This window comes from Eutrema salsugineum, unplaced genomic scaffold (assembly GCF_000478725.1).
Source record: "Eutrema salsugineum unplaced genomic scaffold, Eutsalg1_0 scaffold_7, whole genome shotgun sequence".
NCBI classification, from domain to species: domain Eukaryota; kingdom Viridiplantae; phylum Streptophyta; class Magnoliopsida; order Brassicales; family Brassicaceae; genus Eutrema; species Eutrema salsugineum.
The window spans coordinates 9,682,444-9,698,348 of record NW_006256486.1 but is presented as its reverse complement, the minus strand read 5'-3'; the positions used below and the strand labels follow the sequence as shown (position 1 = coordinate 9,698,348).

Here is a 15,905-nt window from a genome sequence, read left to right as displayed (position 1 = left end):
TAGGAAATCGGAGGAGAACAAATAAGACGAAGGTAATGAGAAGAAGGGAAAGAAGAAGAAGAAAGATAATAATAAAACCTGGAAGAAGATGAAGAAGTCGGAGAAGACGAAGATGATGATGAAGAAAAAGACGATGGAAAAAAGAAGAAAAATCCAAAGAAGATGAAGACGCAATAGAAGATGAACGAGAAGTAAAAGTCAAAAACGATGATGAAGATGAAAGGAAAAAAATATAAGTAATACAATAATCAAAAGATGTATAAGAGGAAGAAGAAGTAAAATTTGAAGATGATGATGAAGAAAAAGGAAAAGATGTGGAAAAGAAGAAGAAGAAGCCATAAATAAGAAAAATCAGAAGAATACGAAGTAAGAGAATAAGAGGAGATAAATGTGGAAGACGATGACAAAAAATGAGAAAAAACGGTAAAGAAGAATAAGATAAAGTCGGCAAACAAAATATGCCACAATTTGAGTCCAAATGCAAAAGTATACTCCAAATTCAACATATTTCATAAATAAGTCAGAGGGGTAGAGAAATTACTATTATCTCCTACACGAGTAAACAAAAAAAACGAAGGGATCTATTACGATTTTAACCATGCGAAGTCTGCAATTAGTGGTGACGTCTGCCGAGAAGACTTATAAAGAAGTCTGCTATATTATTAAATCTCATATTTAAATTTAAAAATTATATAAAAATAATCTGAACTGAAATTTGTTTCTATAAATCAAATGACAACTAGTATGATCTACATAAATTAGAATTTAATAAAAATAAATCATTTTAAACCATCTAAAATAAACATTAAAAGTGAATAATTCTAAACTAGGGTTACAGACTTCTTTATAAGGCTGCTGAGCAGACTGTAAAAGAAGTCTACTATAAATGTAAACTGTATATCTTAATTTGAAAATTATATTAAAAATTTGTGAGCGGAAATTTGTTTTTAAAAATCATATATAAGCAATTATGAGGTTTATAAATAAAAATATAATATAATCAAATCAATTTAGAACAACAAATATAAACTTATTCAATATGGGGTTTAATTTTGGATTTGCAGACTACGGATCGAAGTCTGCTCAAACACAAACCGAAATCAAAATTAAATATTGATACAAACCAAAAATAATTAACCTAACCGGAATTTTTTTTAACATAGTATATAAAGAAACTTAACCAGTCGTTACCATGAATAAAAAACTTTAGATCACTGTAAAACGGCACTGCACTCTGGTCTCTCTCACCGTGACTCTTTCTCGCCGCGATTCTCTCTCGCAGTAAGCTTTTCCTGGTGCTCCCCATTTATTATATTCACATTCCATCTATTGGACTCTTATATAGTTTCTGATGCAGATATCCAGCAGCGTCTTCATCCTCCTCTCGGCATTTTTCAGCTGGTAAGCCTTATTACTCACCCTCCTACTACATCTTTTCTTTTTCGTTTCTGATGCATATTTTGTTTCATATATCTCACTAGATATATTGTTGCTGCAGATCTCATACGGCGTCTTCATCGTTCTTATTTCTCTCTCCAGATCTGTGAGTTCTTCACCATTACATTCTCTGTTTAGTCCGTATCTTATGTTTACTTGTTTATTCCATTGTCCTTTCAAATTTGTCCTTTTGCTTTACTATTTTTTTTCAACAGATCTAAGCCCAATCACGTGAGCAAGTAAGTAAAAGTATTTGTTTATTATAAGATGAACGTTTTTGTTATTTTGTTTTTTAGCAAGCAAGAAATACTTGTTTGGAAAGTTGTTTTTGTTATTTTGTTAGTTAGCTGCAAAGTTATTATAATTTTTTTTTAGTTGTTGTTTTCATGTCATTTTGTCCTTTAGTTTGAAGTCTATATATAATTTTTCCGAAAGCATGCATTTCTTACATAAAATATCGTTTTAGCTGGAATGATTCAATACAGCTATACTCAACCTTCAAGCAGCTCGAGAGAATGTATGAGTTCGACTGCTCGACGTCGATCTGGTGGAAATTTTGGATTTCCTATCCGTTGTTACTGCGGTTTGGTGCCAGTGCTCCAGACATCTTCCACAGACCTGAATCCAGGTAGAAGGTTCTACAGATGCCGTAATAATGAGGTAATAAGTCGTTTGATGTATTGGTTTGTGAGAGTTTGTTGAATAGTTATGGTTTGTGATTGTTTCCCTTTGTGATGGTTTGTGATGGGTTCTGAGTGTTTGTATAGGATGGTGGCTAACATATATTCAAGTGGTGGGATGAAGCTATGACTGAGGAGTTTCAAGAGGTTAGGTTGGTTGTGGAGCAACAAGCAGACTCCATTCGTTACTTCAAAATTGGTGATTGTCAAGCTGTACAGAATTGTATTGATAAGCCAGCAATGGAGACAATGCATCGCAGGATTATGAGCTTGGATGCAGATATAGCATAACTAAGGGACCAACTTTTGGAGCCACGTTTGGGAGGCTTGATGTTGAATCATGCGATGGTGGCTGGTGCAATCCTGATTGTTGTTATTGTTTTTCTTGGTGTTTGTTTAACTCGATCGTAGTTGTTCTCGAAAGAGAATAAGTATGAACAAATGTTTAATTATTTTATGTTGGATTTTACTGTTTAATATATGTAAAATATGTTTGTGACATATTTGTCTACTAGCAGACTTAATAGGCAGACTTTTTATGTAGACTTAATAGGCAGCCTTCTTATGCAGACTTAATACGTAGACTGAATTCACTGAAAGTAACAAAATTATATTGCGAACCAGCTAAACCAATTTAAGGCTAAACCAATTGCGTTTAAGAAAAAAAACAGTATGGTAAACCAATTTGAATCGATGCTACTGGATCAAATTGAACCGGTACGACGGTTAAATAGGTTTCTACGGACATATATAAGCGTTTTCCAACATTGTATTAACACAACATCGGTAAAAAAAAAAACTAGCGACTGCGAAATTTTATCTTTGCAGTGTCGCCAGTTTTTACTGTACAACCGTTTACCGTTTAAGGTAAGTCGTAATTAATGCCGACTTCTCTTTTGGATCGAAGTCTGTGTTTTGCATAAACACTAATCCCCTTCGCTTTCTATTCCAGATCTGGTGTCACCGCCGTTTGTAACTGTTTATTTCCGCCGTTGGTTGTGGAAAGGTAATTTGCTGCACTAATTTGGTATAATTTGTTCATAAATATCTTTAAAGGTTCCAAGTTCCAAGTCGTTTGGGTTTCTACACCCGTTTTTCTAAAAGTCGGACAACAACGAGTAGATATATGTTCCAAACTCGGAAAAAAATCAAACACCCGTTTTCCAAGTTTCAAGTTCCTAGGTTATAGATATATGTTCTTGTTTTTATTTATCAAAACGGATTTGTATAGTGTTAGGCTAACTATTTTGGAAGTATTATCTGGTAAAACGGAGTTAAAACGGTTTGTGTTTTTTTAGAAAACTTTGTTGGCGGCTAGTTTTTGGCAATTGTCTTAATTACGCTATTAGGGCTACAGACTTCAATTCCAGACTTAATTGGTTGCCTTCGTCAGTAGACTTCGTAGTGAGACTTCGTAAGTAGACTTCTGTTTCAGGCTGCTATTTTGAATATTTCTCTTAATCCGTTTTGTAGACGTCAGCTAAGCTAATGGAAAACCCAGAATTCCCCCTGCGTTTCTTCACAAAAGGCAATGAGCCGTATCCTCTGAAAAGCATAAGATACTATAGCGGTGAGACAAAGCTGATGACTGCACTCGAGGAAGCACTAACACAAGATGAGTGAGAAGAGATATGAACTCCAGACTGGGAGTGTTCTTGAAGTTCAATCAGCTGGATTTCGGCTGGGCATCTAGACTGGTGCATTACATTCTCGACATGCAGCTAGTTTGCAAGAAAAAATTTGAGATTTGGAGCCTCGTAGGTTTAATCCCGATCCGCTTTTCTTTGAATGAGTTCAAACATATTACTGGCCAGAATTGTGAGTACGTGGACAATCTCGAGGATCCGGTGGTTGAGGTCACTGAGGAGATGCAAGAATTCTGGGAGCGATTGGGAGTCAATCAGGATTTGGGCCCGAGCACTTAAGATTTGATAGAAGCTTGTAAGGAATGCAGGTCATGGTCTTCCAAGAATCGGTTGAGGCTGGGATACCTTAGCATTTACGCTAGTTACATGAAGCCCGAAAACCATCTTCAGCTACTCAGGTTAGGTTGGCAAAGCTTGTGATGGATTTAGATGCGTTTGAAAACTACCCTTGGAGAAGAGTGGCCTTTAAACACCTGATGCGGTCGGTGAAGGAGAAAGAAATTCGGAAGTCGTCGTACACCATTGAAGGTTTTGTTCAAGTATTACAAGTCTGGGTTTACTTTGCTCTTCCCGACTTTGCTGCTAAATTTGGTGAACCAGTTCCAAACGACCCCGAGCTACCGCTGATAGCTTATAAGGGATCCAGGAGAGGAAATTTATGAAAGAGAATATGCTCCGACAGGTAAGTAGTCTGAATTCATATTTGTTTGACTTCATAGTTAGACTTCTTCGGTAGACCTCTATTGCAGACTTCGTTGGTAGACGTCTTCAATAGACTTCATATAACACAGCTTTTATTTTCATATAGACACGTATAAACAACTACGTTGTTAAGAACTTCAATGACATGTTTCCGCGCTGGGAAGTAGATGACCGTGATGAAGAAGACGCGAAGACTGACAACATTGTCAGAGCGATATTTGGTCATTTTGGCCCTAAACAATGGAAATGGGATAGAAGTCATTGGCCTATAACAGGTGTGACGAAGTATGTCAAGTCCGAAGTTGTCTGTCGATCTGAAGAGACGATCGGAATCAGTTGGGTATTCAGGAAGTTGGAAGCGGTTCTGCCCAGTCACTGGTGATAAAGAGGAGTCAATGGTTACGATTCTGAAGGACCACATGGACGACTGCTTCAACAAGATGATGGATGGGTTGAGTGGTTGTGAATCTCAGATCAAACTACTCAACACAAAGCTGGGAATGGTGGAGAAGAAATTAGAGGAAGTGATCCTCCAAGCTGGGACCGGGGGTACAAAGGAGGATGTGGCTGGTGATGAGGAAGCAGACGCCGATGGCGCAAATACTGGTGGCGACACTCCAACAGACTCCGATCCTAATATCGGGGTTAGTACAAAACCCGCTCCAAAAAAAAGAGGACGGTACCCCGGAAAAAAAAAATCCTCTTTGTTTTCAAACTTCTCATCGAACTTTACCAATCTATTTTAAAACCTTAGTAATCTGTTTTCCGTGGTGTTGTTTCCACCAAATGTTTAATGCTTTGAATTGTACTCTTTAATGTTGTTTGATGTCTGGTTTAATCAGATTGTTGTTTAATGTCTGTTTAAATCTTCATATTTGCAGAGTAATTTTATGTCTATGCGAAATGAACAAACTGATGTCCCGAGTGAGAGCGTGAACGATGGTAAACAGGAAAGTCTTGAGCCAAGCGTTGTTATGGTTTACCCAGAAAAATGTGACATAGACTTTGATCAGGTCCAGAAACAGAAGTGCGAGAAAGGCAAGAAAGTGGCACAACTGGTTGCCCATGCGAAGAGTGAACGACTTCACAACAAAGCCCTTTCAAAGGCAACAGCACAGCGAAGGAAATCATCCCAAACAAAAATGTTCGAGGGTGTGGATATGATCTGTTTGATATGGCAGGCGTGAAGCAAAAGCTCAAAATGCTTACTGATACTCTGAAAAAAGATCTGTAAGTCTTTGTTTTGGAGTTATTATAGCAGACTTCTTTCTATTGTATATGTAGTTATTATAGCAGACTTGTTAATGTTGTTTTCAGGAACTATCCTAAGCGGATAAAATGGTCATTACTGGACTGGTACTACATTCTAAGAGTCCCAACAGAATGGCTAGCAGACACTGTAAGTTACGCGAGTATATATATGACTTGACCATAACATTTTTCTCTCTTCTTCAATAATTGTTTGATGTTGAGTATGCAGCACATGGAAGCTGGGATTAACCTACTCAGGCTGCGATTTACAAAACATCCTGAGTGGTTTAGGTCGGACAGGATCACCTTCCTTGACTCTTACTTTGCTACGATGTGGAACTACAAGTCCAAGGAGTTTGTTGACTCTCATGCCAACCCTGATGGTTCAGGCAAGCTCCTTCCTGCTGGCGCGTTCGAGTACTACACCGGCGCAGCACCAACTTACTGCTTAAGTAACAAGACCTGGGGGTATGATGTGGATGACATGTACTCGATGTTACACATCACTGATGATCATTGGGTGGCAATGTGGATTTCTATTCCAATGAAGCATATTATCATTTGGGATAGCCACGCAAATTCTCATGCATTGGCTGCTCATATTGAGGCTGATGTGACTCTGATTACGGTCTTGGTTCCCTACATCCTGCGTAAATGTGCCCCTGCTGAAAATTGGATCAATCTGACTTATGATCCATTCACGTGGGAGCGAATCAAGGGCCATTTGATCTCACAAAACAGACAAAGCGGTGACTGTGGCGTTTACTGCCTGAAGTACCTCGAATTCCATGCCCTAGGGATGTCATTTCCTAAGACCTTGTGTGATGCAAACATGAAAAATATCCGAGACAAGATGGCAGTGGAGATATTTGATGAGACAGAACTAACCGGCACAGAGAAGTATGAGTATCCATGGTTGGACGTATACGAAGGTAAATGATATGTCCAACTATGTATATTCTGTACTATAAGATAAAGGACTCTCGTTGGGTGTGGTATGGTTGGAAGTCTTTGGTTAACCTGCCAGAATTGTTGTCCTCTTATTTAACTGTACTTTGCTAACTTATTCCGGTTTGTTTAGTTATATTGTAAACAATAGTGTGGTTGTACTCTTTTGTTAGCCTAAACACTTCTAATTGAATAGTGTTGCTTTTGTGATAATGCACGTACTCTGTTGTTAGCCTAATCCTATTTTCATATCTCGCATAGTTTATAACAAGAATTAAAAATGATCGTACACAGACATGAAACAGACATATTCAATATGATTTACCTTAGTTAGACTGCAGATTTATTAAGCAGACTTCGTGAGTAGACTTCCAGGTGTAGGTCTGCATTGAAAGTCTGCTATTGTAGATAGTCCTCTGTTATCCTATCTTCCACGTCTACAAAAAAAACACAGGAAATTAACTTCAACCCAAGTAAACCTTAAAAGTATCAGGTAACATAACACTTACACAATCCAGTCTGGTATGTCCTGGTTAGTCACATTTCGAACAACTGTACTATTTGTGGATCTTATGGGGTTTTTTTTGTTTATGCCTCGAAAGCTCCAGCCAAGTTTGCCATCTTGACTTCTTTTGCCTGCCTTTTTTACGACGGACTTTCGAAGGTAGATATTGTACTGTTTCATATCAGTTTTCATTGCAATGCTTGGAGGATATATATTATGCGAGTATGCTGCATACAAGTAATCTTTGGAGTTTGTCAGGCATACAAGAGTAGCCAGATGCATATGCATTGCATCTGAAACGGCTATAACATGAGAACAAGGTGTTTTCTCAATATCATACACGCCATACCCACACTTTCGAAGTTCCAAATCAACAACACAGTTATGTGATCCTCCTTTCACATTGAATCGCCAACCATCTATGCCTTCAACCATCAAATTATCAGCATAATGTGAACGAATTGCCAACAAATATTCAACTCCCTGAGTATGGATGGTTTGAAGACTCAAAGCATCTTCCTGCCTTTTACAAAACCACTTTGTTAGCTTCTCCCGTATGTACTCCAACAGAAATACTATGGGAAATCCCGTGCCCGTTTGAGAGCGGAGATGATAGACTCTGCGATGTTGCTCGTCTTTATATTGTATCTATCACCCGGAAAGTGAATTCTTGACCACAACTGAATGCATGCCTCCTCCAGGTACGTTGCAAGCTCAGGTTTTATATGCCTTATCTCGTCCATATACCTGTTAAAATCATGAACCGTATATGCATACGGAACACGTTTGACCAAGTACATAAGATGTTTCCCATTAAAATTAGTGACTATATTGTGTTGCAGATGATAATAGCATATCCCGCGTGCTACCCACGATAAAACAGTCTCACATACCTTCTTAATGGAATGATGCCTGTCTGAAACTATCACCAACATATATTCGTCTGTAAAACACTCCCGCAGTTTTATAAAAAAACCATTCCCATGCGAAATCATTTTCAGAGTCCACTATTCCAAAAGCTAGTGGAAATATCTGGAAGTTACCATCTTGTGCTGTCGCCACTAGCAGAATCCCTTCATACTTTCCAGTTAGATGAGACCCATCAACAACAATGACCCGTCTGAGATATTGAAAACCAGCTATGGAGGCTCTGAAGGCTATGAATAGGTATTTGAACCTATTCTGACTGTTGCGTTCAAGGGCAGTTATAGTACCCGGATTTGCTTCAGCGATCTGACGCAAATAAGAAGCCAGTCGGCTATATCCATTCTCAGGGGTTTCCCTCACACATTCTTGTGCATACATCAAAGCTCTATACGAAGTTGTGTAGTCTAGTTTCAGTCCAAACATCACCTGCATTGAATCTTTGATGTGTAGCGCAGTAATCCCATCAATTATTCCCACACGCTCTATAAATAACTTCCCAATATATCTTGGAGACGTATGCTTTCGGTGAGCCAACTGATCTGAAACAGAACAGGTATGAGTTTTGACATATTTTGTGACCCAAAACGTCTTTGCTTCGTTCTTTACAGCTGCTCTAACTCTCCATTGGCATCCTTTAACAGCACATTTAGCAACAAACAGACGTTTCGATGACTTATCAGCTCTGAATGCATACTTCAACATAACAGCCGTCAACCTTATCTCTGAAATGAGCTCATCTTTTGTAGCAAAAATGATTTTATTTTGTCAATCCAGTTTCTTTCATATCCTCTTTGAGGAGCCTTAACCGGTTCTTCAATCCACTCACCCTCTGAATCAGAATTTGAATCCTCATCCTTCACTTTCCCATATTGGCTGTAGTCCTCATCCTCAGAGTCTGTATCGTCTTCCTCTTTTACTGGTTCGTTTTTGATGTCGTCGTTGATATCATCATCATCATACTCATCAACATTTTCATATTCACCTTCCTCTGTAGTTTCATTCTCAGCTTCAACAGAAAACCCATCAGCAGCGTCAAGACCACCAGTACGTCCATCATGATCCTTATGACTAGATACACAAAGACGTATAACATGCGTCTTACTCAACCCAATCAAACTCTGTACTTGTCTATCATTTGTAATATGCATAGGAGGGGTATCTGGAGCCATGTTTGCTAACATTGAATCTGGCAATGCATAAGTGATAGACACGCTGTCAGTTTTTCCATCCAGCATGTAATCATCTAGAGCCATAGCTATGAGTTCTTCATGTGTACAACCATCATTCAAGAAGAACAACCTTCCTTCTTTGCGATTATCCACCACAAAATGCCACGACTGAGCACCCATAACTCATTCTCCAAATACAACAGGCAACTGAATCGGCATCTGCAAAAAAAAGGTAAACCACATTAGAAACCGTGTTTTCCAAGTAACATAGAGCAGACTTATAAACTTCTAAAGAAGTCTGCTATAATCCGCTAAAAGCCTAAACATTCAAGAAAATTCATCACTTTGTAATTATAACACATATCAACGTGAATTTTTATTAAAATAATAGGCAAATTTCTATTGCAGTCTGCTGTGTTATTCTCCTTCGTCTCAGCAGACTTCATACGCAAATTTCATATGCAGTCTGCTAATATGTGCTAATTACCTTTGAAATCTAGAAAATTCATAACTATTTATGTTTAACACATAAGCATACAAAACTCATACAGGTGAAGGAACTATACGTAATATACAAGAATAAAAATAAAAATAAAAAAAATTCATCACACACAAGTTTAAAAAATGCAATTTAAAATGAAAAAAATGCAGACTTCCAGAAAAACTCCACCAGGTATATTTCACGTAGAAGTCTACCAAAAAGAAAGTGTTATTTTTGCAACTGACCAAAGTTTGACTTTCTCTAGAAGACTTCTATATGAAGTCTGCAAAAGCAAAACGTTATTTCTACAATTGACCAAAAGTTTGACTTTTACAAGAAAGAAGTCTGCTACCGGGGAAAGAAGTCTTCGGTTGTATTGCAGTCTGCTGAAGACGTTTACTCGGTAATCGAAGTATGCTCCAGATTATTTCTGCAATTGACCAAATGTTTGACTTTCATAGCAGACTTTTGTAGTTGGCCGCAGACTTCTTTATAAGTCTGCTGAAAGGTTATTTTTACATTTGACCAAATCTGAATTATATTAATAGCAAACTTCTTTAGTAGTCTGCTATTAATTTTCCTAGCAAACTTCTTTAGTAGTCTGCTGGAACAGTCAAAGCTGGTCAACATCTTGGTCAAATGCAAAAATAACCTTTCAGGTCAAACTTTGATATCTCAGACTTCTCAACGAAGTCTGCAACAAAAGTCAAAGCATCACATTTTTCGGTCAAATGCAAAAACAACCTCGCTTTTCCGCAGACTGAAATAGAAGTCTACAAGATTTTTTTTTTGTATTCAAATGAACATTCACAGACTTACAAAGAAGTCTACTTTCAAAAAAATATCTAAAGGTCAATTGCAAATCTAACCTTTTGCGTTGACTAGCAGACTGTAAAAGAAGTCTACTTTTACGAAACGTAGCCAATGTTAAAGAAAAGAATTAGGTGTTTACCTCCATCCAATTTGAACTCGATTAACTTTGACAGAAGCTCAGAATTTTTGAAATGCACCGAAAGCAAACCAGCCCAGAACTCGGTTATCCAAAAAGTTCACAAAATAGATGATTGCAAATTCAAACATATCAATCTCGACCATGAAAGAGATTTTTAGATGAAACTGGAGAGAAATTTGAAGATAGAATGAAGTTTTGAGCGGCCTAATAAGCATTTAGAGCTTCAAATGCGGATGGGCAAGCATTAAAAGCTTCATTTTGGTTGGTAGTGGTAGTTGGTGAAATTGAAGATGATGGCATTTTCGTGAATACTTAATATATCTTAGAGCATGTGCAGTAGTGAACCCCCTTATGGGGTTCATCAGATTAAATAAATAATTTGTTTTTTCGTTTTTGTGATGAAATCTGGTTAAGTTTGAGGTTCCATTAGTGAACCCGTTAATGGTGTTCATCCGGAATTTTATATTAATTTTTTTTTTTGAAATTTTTTTTTGTAATTAAAATAAAAATCACTTATTAAAAAAAGAATACAATATATTGCAAACTACAGAAGAATACAATTTATTAAGAAAAAAATACAAACACAATTTTTAAAATATAGAAATACTTATCGACATACGAATTAAGAGGCAAGCATCCGTAATCCACCCAAAATCCCCAAAAAAAAACACCGATTTTGGAATTCCAGTGTTTCCCCAAATATACGAAACCCTAATCCTACGAATTCGTTAAAAAATAAACCGAGAACTGAAGACCAAAGGATTACCTTGACGTTCAGACGGAAACGCGATGCTACGATTACCAACCCACCAGAAAAATTCGCCGGTTTGAACGGAATCGACGGATTCTCGAAAAATCGCCGGAGAAGGGAACGAGAGAAAGAAAAAATTATCCGGGAAAGAGAATGAATATTGGGCCGATAGTTTTTTTTTCCTCCCCCAAAATTTCCCCGATTTTCCTCCAATCCCCTCAAGACACATGGATAAGAGACGGGTTCATCAGGTTCAACCGGATGAACCGATCCGTCCAAAATGAGCTTTTTTCCTTTTTTTAATTCAGTTTTGCATATGATTTCGAGCTCAAATGTGGGGATGAACCCCCACTGGACATGCTTTTAGGATGGTTGTGTTTTTTTTTTAAATTTCTTTAAAAAATCGATAATTATAAACATAATGGCATTTACATTATTATATGTGATTTTAGGGAGATAGTAGGAAGAAAATGGTTAATGTTGAAGAGGAAGAAAAAAGAGGTTAGATTTGCATTTGACTTTAATTTGTGAGTCATATGTGAAAATATGTGAAAGAACTCTAAGAAGTAAACCCAAAAGATAAATAAGTGGATAAAAATAGAATTCGAAGAACTACAAGTAGTTTTGAATTTCATACATTTATTTAGTATTTTTTTTTGGTGTTTAATTTTGAATGGTGTTTACTTTTTTTGGTTAGCTTTATTTTGATTATGTATATCTCAAACAGTTGTTTTAATTCTCTTCGGTTTATATTTTATAACATTAAGTTTTGTTTTACGAATTTTTGTGGGCAAATGTGTTTAAGTTTGGGCTTGATTAACATGGCTCATTTAACGACTTAGTACATGGATATTATGAGTCCATCGTCAATTGTCAATCAAGTCACAAAACATATTCATTTTTAATGACTTCGATTGACAATCAAGTCACAAATATCTAACATATTTATTTTTAATGACTTTTCCACAAAATGGATATTTTGAAACCTTTCCGTCCGCGCCAACACCTAGTATGTAGATAATCTTGCTTTAATTATTGTAGTCTCATTATTTTGTGCTTAAATAAAATTATGATAGTCTTATGTCAATTAATAAAGAACTGCCTTTTGAGGTTGTAATTATGACAAACGGAGAAAAACCAAGAAGAAGAAACTAACAATATAATACATGCAACATATCAAAGAGCATCTTGGTCTAGTTAAAGTAAAAAGATTCTGATGATCCCGTGTCTGTATAACGCATAAGAGAACACATATATGGAGAGAGCTAACAATACAAACCATGAAAGCTCTTTTCTCTTCTCAGACTTCAAACTAAACACCTAAGTGGGATAATTTATCTACAGAAGCTAAGTATGATTCACCAAGGTCCTGACTCTGTCCTCCTCAGCCTTTTCTTTGGACCACCTTCAAGATTCCTCATCTCCATCTCCTGTTGTATATGCATACACAGCACGGAAACAACTGAGTTCATAAGTTCAGCTATGGAAATGTGCAGTTTAGAGATTAATAAGAAGCTATTGGTGTCAAATGATTACCTGATTCTTTTGCATTTCTATAATCTTTGCCTGTAAAAAAACACAAGGAATATGGTGAGAAACTAAAAGAAATGAAGGTAAGATACGAGCAAATATGGTTTGCGATTACCTGTTTTCGTTGCAACTCATCATTCTCTTCCTTTAACTTTGCAATTTCAGCTTCAAGCTCCACGGTATAAGCCTAGAAACCAAAATAAGCACTACTGAGAAGGTAATGAGATATACTAGAGTGCCATTCAAAACATGTAGAACTCAACAGGTCGGTCACAGTAAATAGAGTCACTACAACTTCTTGATGAAATGGAGTCAATACAACCTCTGAGCCACCTCGAGACTTTAGCAAATTACATTCCAGTATATGGTCTGGTCTGCCGTGAACATCTGCGTATGGCAACATGTATATACACCAAAACCAGAAGGTTCATATACGTTTCCAAGATTCAATTCAACCACAAGAAACACAATTTCTTTCAAGTTTCTGTTTACTACACTATCTCAGACAAAGACACTATACATTTTCATTTCAACACTTAACTACAAGATTACTTTACAAAGTCTTTTTGGGATATAACACAATCAAAGAGAGTATAGATTAAACATTTTACCTGTTTCCTGGCCCGTGACCTCGCAGCTGATTCTCGGTTCTTTATCATTCTCCTTTGCCTTCTCTCAACAACTTTCTCCACAGTGCCACCACTCTTTCTACCTCTCACACCACCATTAAACATGTAAGGAGACGGAGAGAGCGATGAAGAATCACCGTTATTCTTCCCTATCCCGTCTGATGACAATGGCGTAACAGGAGACACAGCACCAACACCTTGGACAAAGCCCATATTATTCGTTAGAGGCTGATCTCCAAGTCCCATAAGACCACCTCTTACCACAGGACTATTAAGCTGAGCAATTTGTGTTCCGTAACCAAAACCAGGTTGCTTAGGCAAGATTGGTTGTTGCTGGTATGTTGATCTAGCTCCATTTACATTCAGAGGCAAACTAGAACCTTGAACCTGCAAATGATTTGCAGTCTCTACACCAAGATTCTCCATTAAACCGGGAACAACCCGCGGAGAAGCCTGGACAGAGAAACCAGCGTTAGCATCGTTACCAAAGTAACCATCTTTATCTTTTGCAGCAACCTGAGCTTCCTCTCTCACAACACCAGCACGTACCAAGAACTCCTCAAGAGTTACTTCACCTAAAGTTTGCTGCCTCTGACTCTGACTCTGACTCTGACTCTGACTCTGATTCTGACTCTGAGACTGAGACAAGCTTGTTCCTCCTACACTGTTCCAATCTTTGGAGAGATCTTTCCACACTTGATCAACTGTTTTCGTGCTTAGCGTTCGAGGCAGAGTCAACGAGCCTTGCCTCTGCAACTGCAAACCCTCTTGGCCTCCAGGAACTGGAATCATACTACTAGTTGAAGCAGCCATAGCCATGGCTTGTGTTTCTTCAGCACTCCATATGTTCTTTAACAACTCATCCATGTTCATTGACCCAAAATCTTTACCTAAACTGCTCTGAAACTCATCGAATGTCAACGAGTATATCGAACCTTGTCTGGTCAACGCCGGTCTGGTCAACGCTCCTCCTCCACCACCATCTCCTGGTGGCTCATTTCCCATACTGTTGTTCTTGAAAATGATGTTCTGCAGAATCTGTTTCCACTAGGTTCTTATGTATCTGGAAATGACCTTGAATACAAGAATTAGTAAAATTTTAGTTAAACCCTTGTCATCAAAATCAAGAAATTCAGTGAATTTCACAGAATCAGATCAGAAACATAAAGAAGCTCCAGAAAATTTGAAAAACCCAATTCAAAAACCCCTTAGAAAAGCAATATACTAACAGATTCCACATAGTTTTGATTAAACGGATAAAATCGGATTCGACGAACAAGAATATAAATGGGTTTATGAGAAAATAAAGGCTAAATTAGTAATTATAAATTAATCCAAATTAATGTGGTCAACAATGGAAACAATTAAAGAAGACGAGCTATAGCAATTATCCACACACAGAGTAATCAGAAGAGTATCTTATTACCTTAGTTTTTTGGCTTAATCCGTTGCCCAAAAATGTCTCTAGTTCGTTCTTTTGTCTCCTCAGCCAAGTGTCTCTCTGTCTCCTAACCATACGAATAAATACTACATTTAGCAATACTTTTTTAACCTTTACATTTTAAATATATTTTTATGTAGGCGTCACTATCACTTTTTAGCTTTTTTATTTTTTTGTGTGTTGTGACTTCATGTTGTTTTTCTTTTGCATCTACGGTCATGGTATGGATCTAGTATACCGTGGAGTTCCTTTCCTGAAGTATGGGGTTTACACGTTTTTTTTCAGTAATTTGGTTTTCTTTTTTAATATATATATTTTTTTGTCCATATGTTTTTCGATTAAGATTTTCTATACACCTTTACAAAAATACATCATACTGTCTTTAAAATTTTATTTTCTAATACTTTATAATTCGAAATATATTTTAAAATCACATATTACTTAGAATTACAGCTTCCTAGAATGTTATGCAGCAATCTAAATATTTCTTCTTTATTCAATTCTTACGGAAACATATCATAGCTTCTTGAATAACTCATATTTTCACTTTACTTTTCAATTTATTAGATTGAAATAATGGATAATCATCTTGTCTAATTCAGAACCAACCTCTTTTAAAAAAAAATGTTTTTCACACCGTTATCTTAAAAACTCTTGATCGTACTTTGTAATGCAAGATGGATTTCTTCAGCATCAGATAATATTTTTTTACATTTAAGTCTCTCGTCAATAAAATTCTCATAAAAAAAATCTCATTCATGTTTACCAACAAACCACAAACAATGCAACTTCTCGAAATCTAAATCATATCGCGAATAATTTTGTCTAAGATATTTGATTTACATTCACTCTTATA

General features: G+C 36.9%; 1 protein-coding gene across 5 annotated transcripts; it reads right to left on the bottom strand.

The window, feature by feature from the left end:
* Nucleotides 1-12,621: 12,621 nt before the first annotated feature.
* Nucleotides 12,622-15,127, bottom strand: LOC18010955 (ABSCISIC ACID-INSENSITIVE 5-like protein 5). Of its 5 annotated transcripts, none has more exons than XR_002897390.1 (6): nt 15,035-15,127; nt 13,591-14,682; nt 13,302-13,366; nt 13,095-13,166; nt 12,986-13,015; nt 12,622-12,879 (listed from the first exon to the last, which is right to left on the bottom strand). XR_002897390.1 is itself a non-coding variant. In XM_024150494.1 (6 exons), exons 2-6 carry the CDS (start codon nt 14,611-14,613, stop codon nt 12,808-12,810), a joined length of 1,230 nt encoding a protein of 409 aa, XP_024006262.1. In that variant the 5' UTR covers nt 14,614-14,682; nt 15,035-15,127; the 3' UTR covers nt 12,622-12,807. The 5 variants fall into 5 exon arrangements, 3 of the variants coding, with proteins under 3 accessions (XP_024006262.1, XP_024006261.1, XP_024006260.1); XM_024150494.1 differs by having other exon boundaries at nt 13,334-13,366; XR_002897389.1 differs by having other exon boundaries at nt 13,095-13,366.
* Between the last annotated feature and the right edge of the window lie 778 nt (nt 15,128-15,905).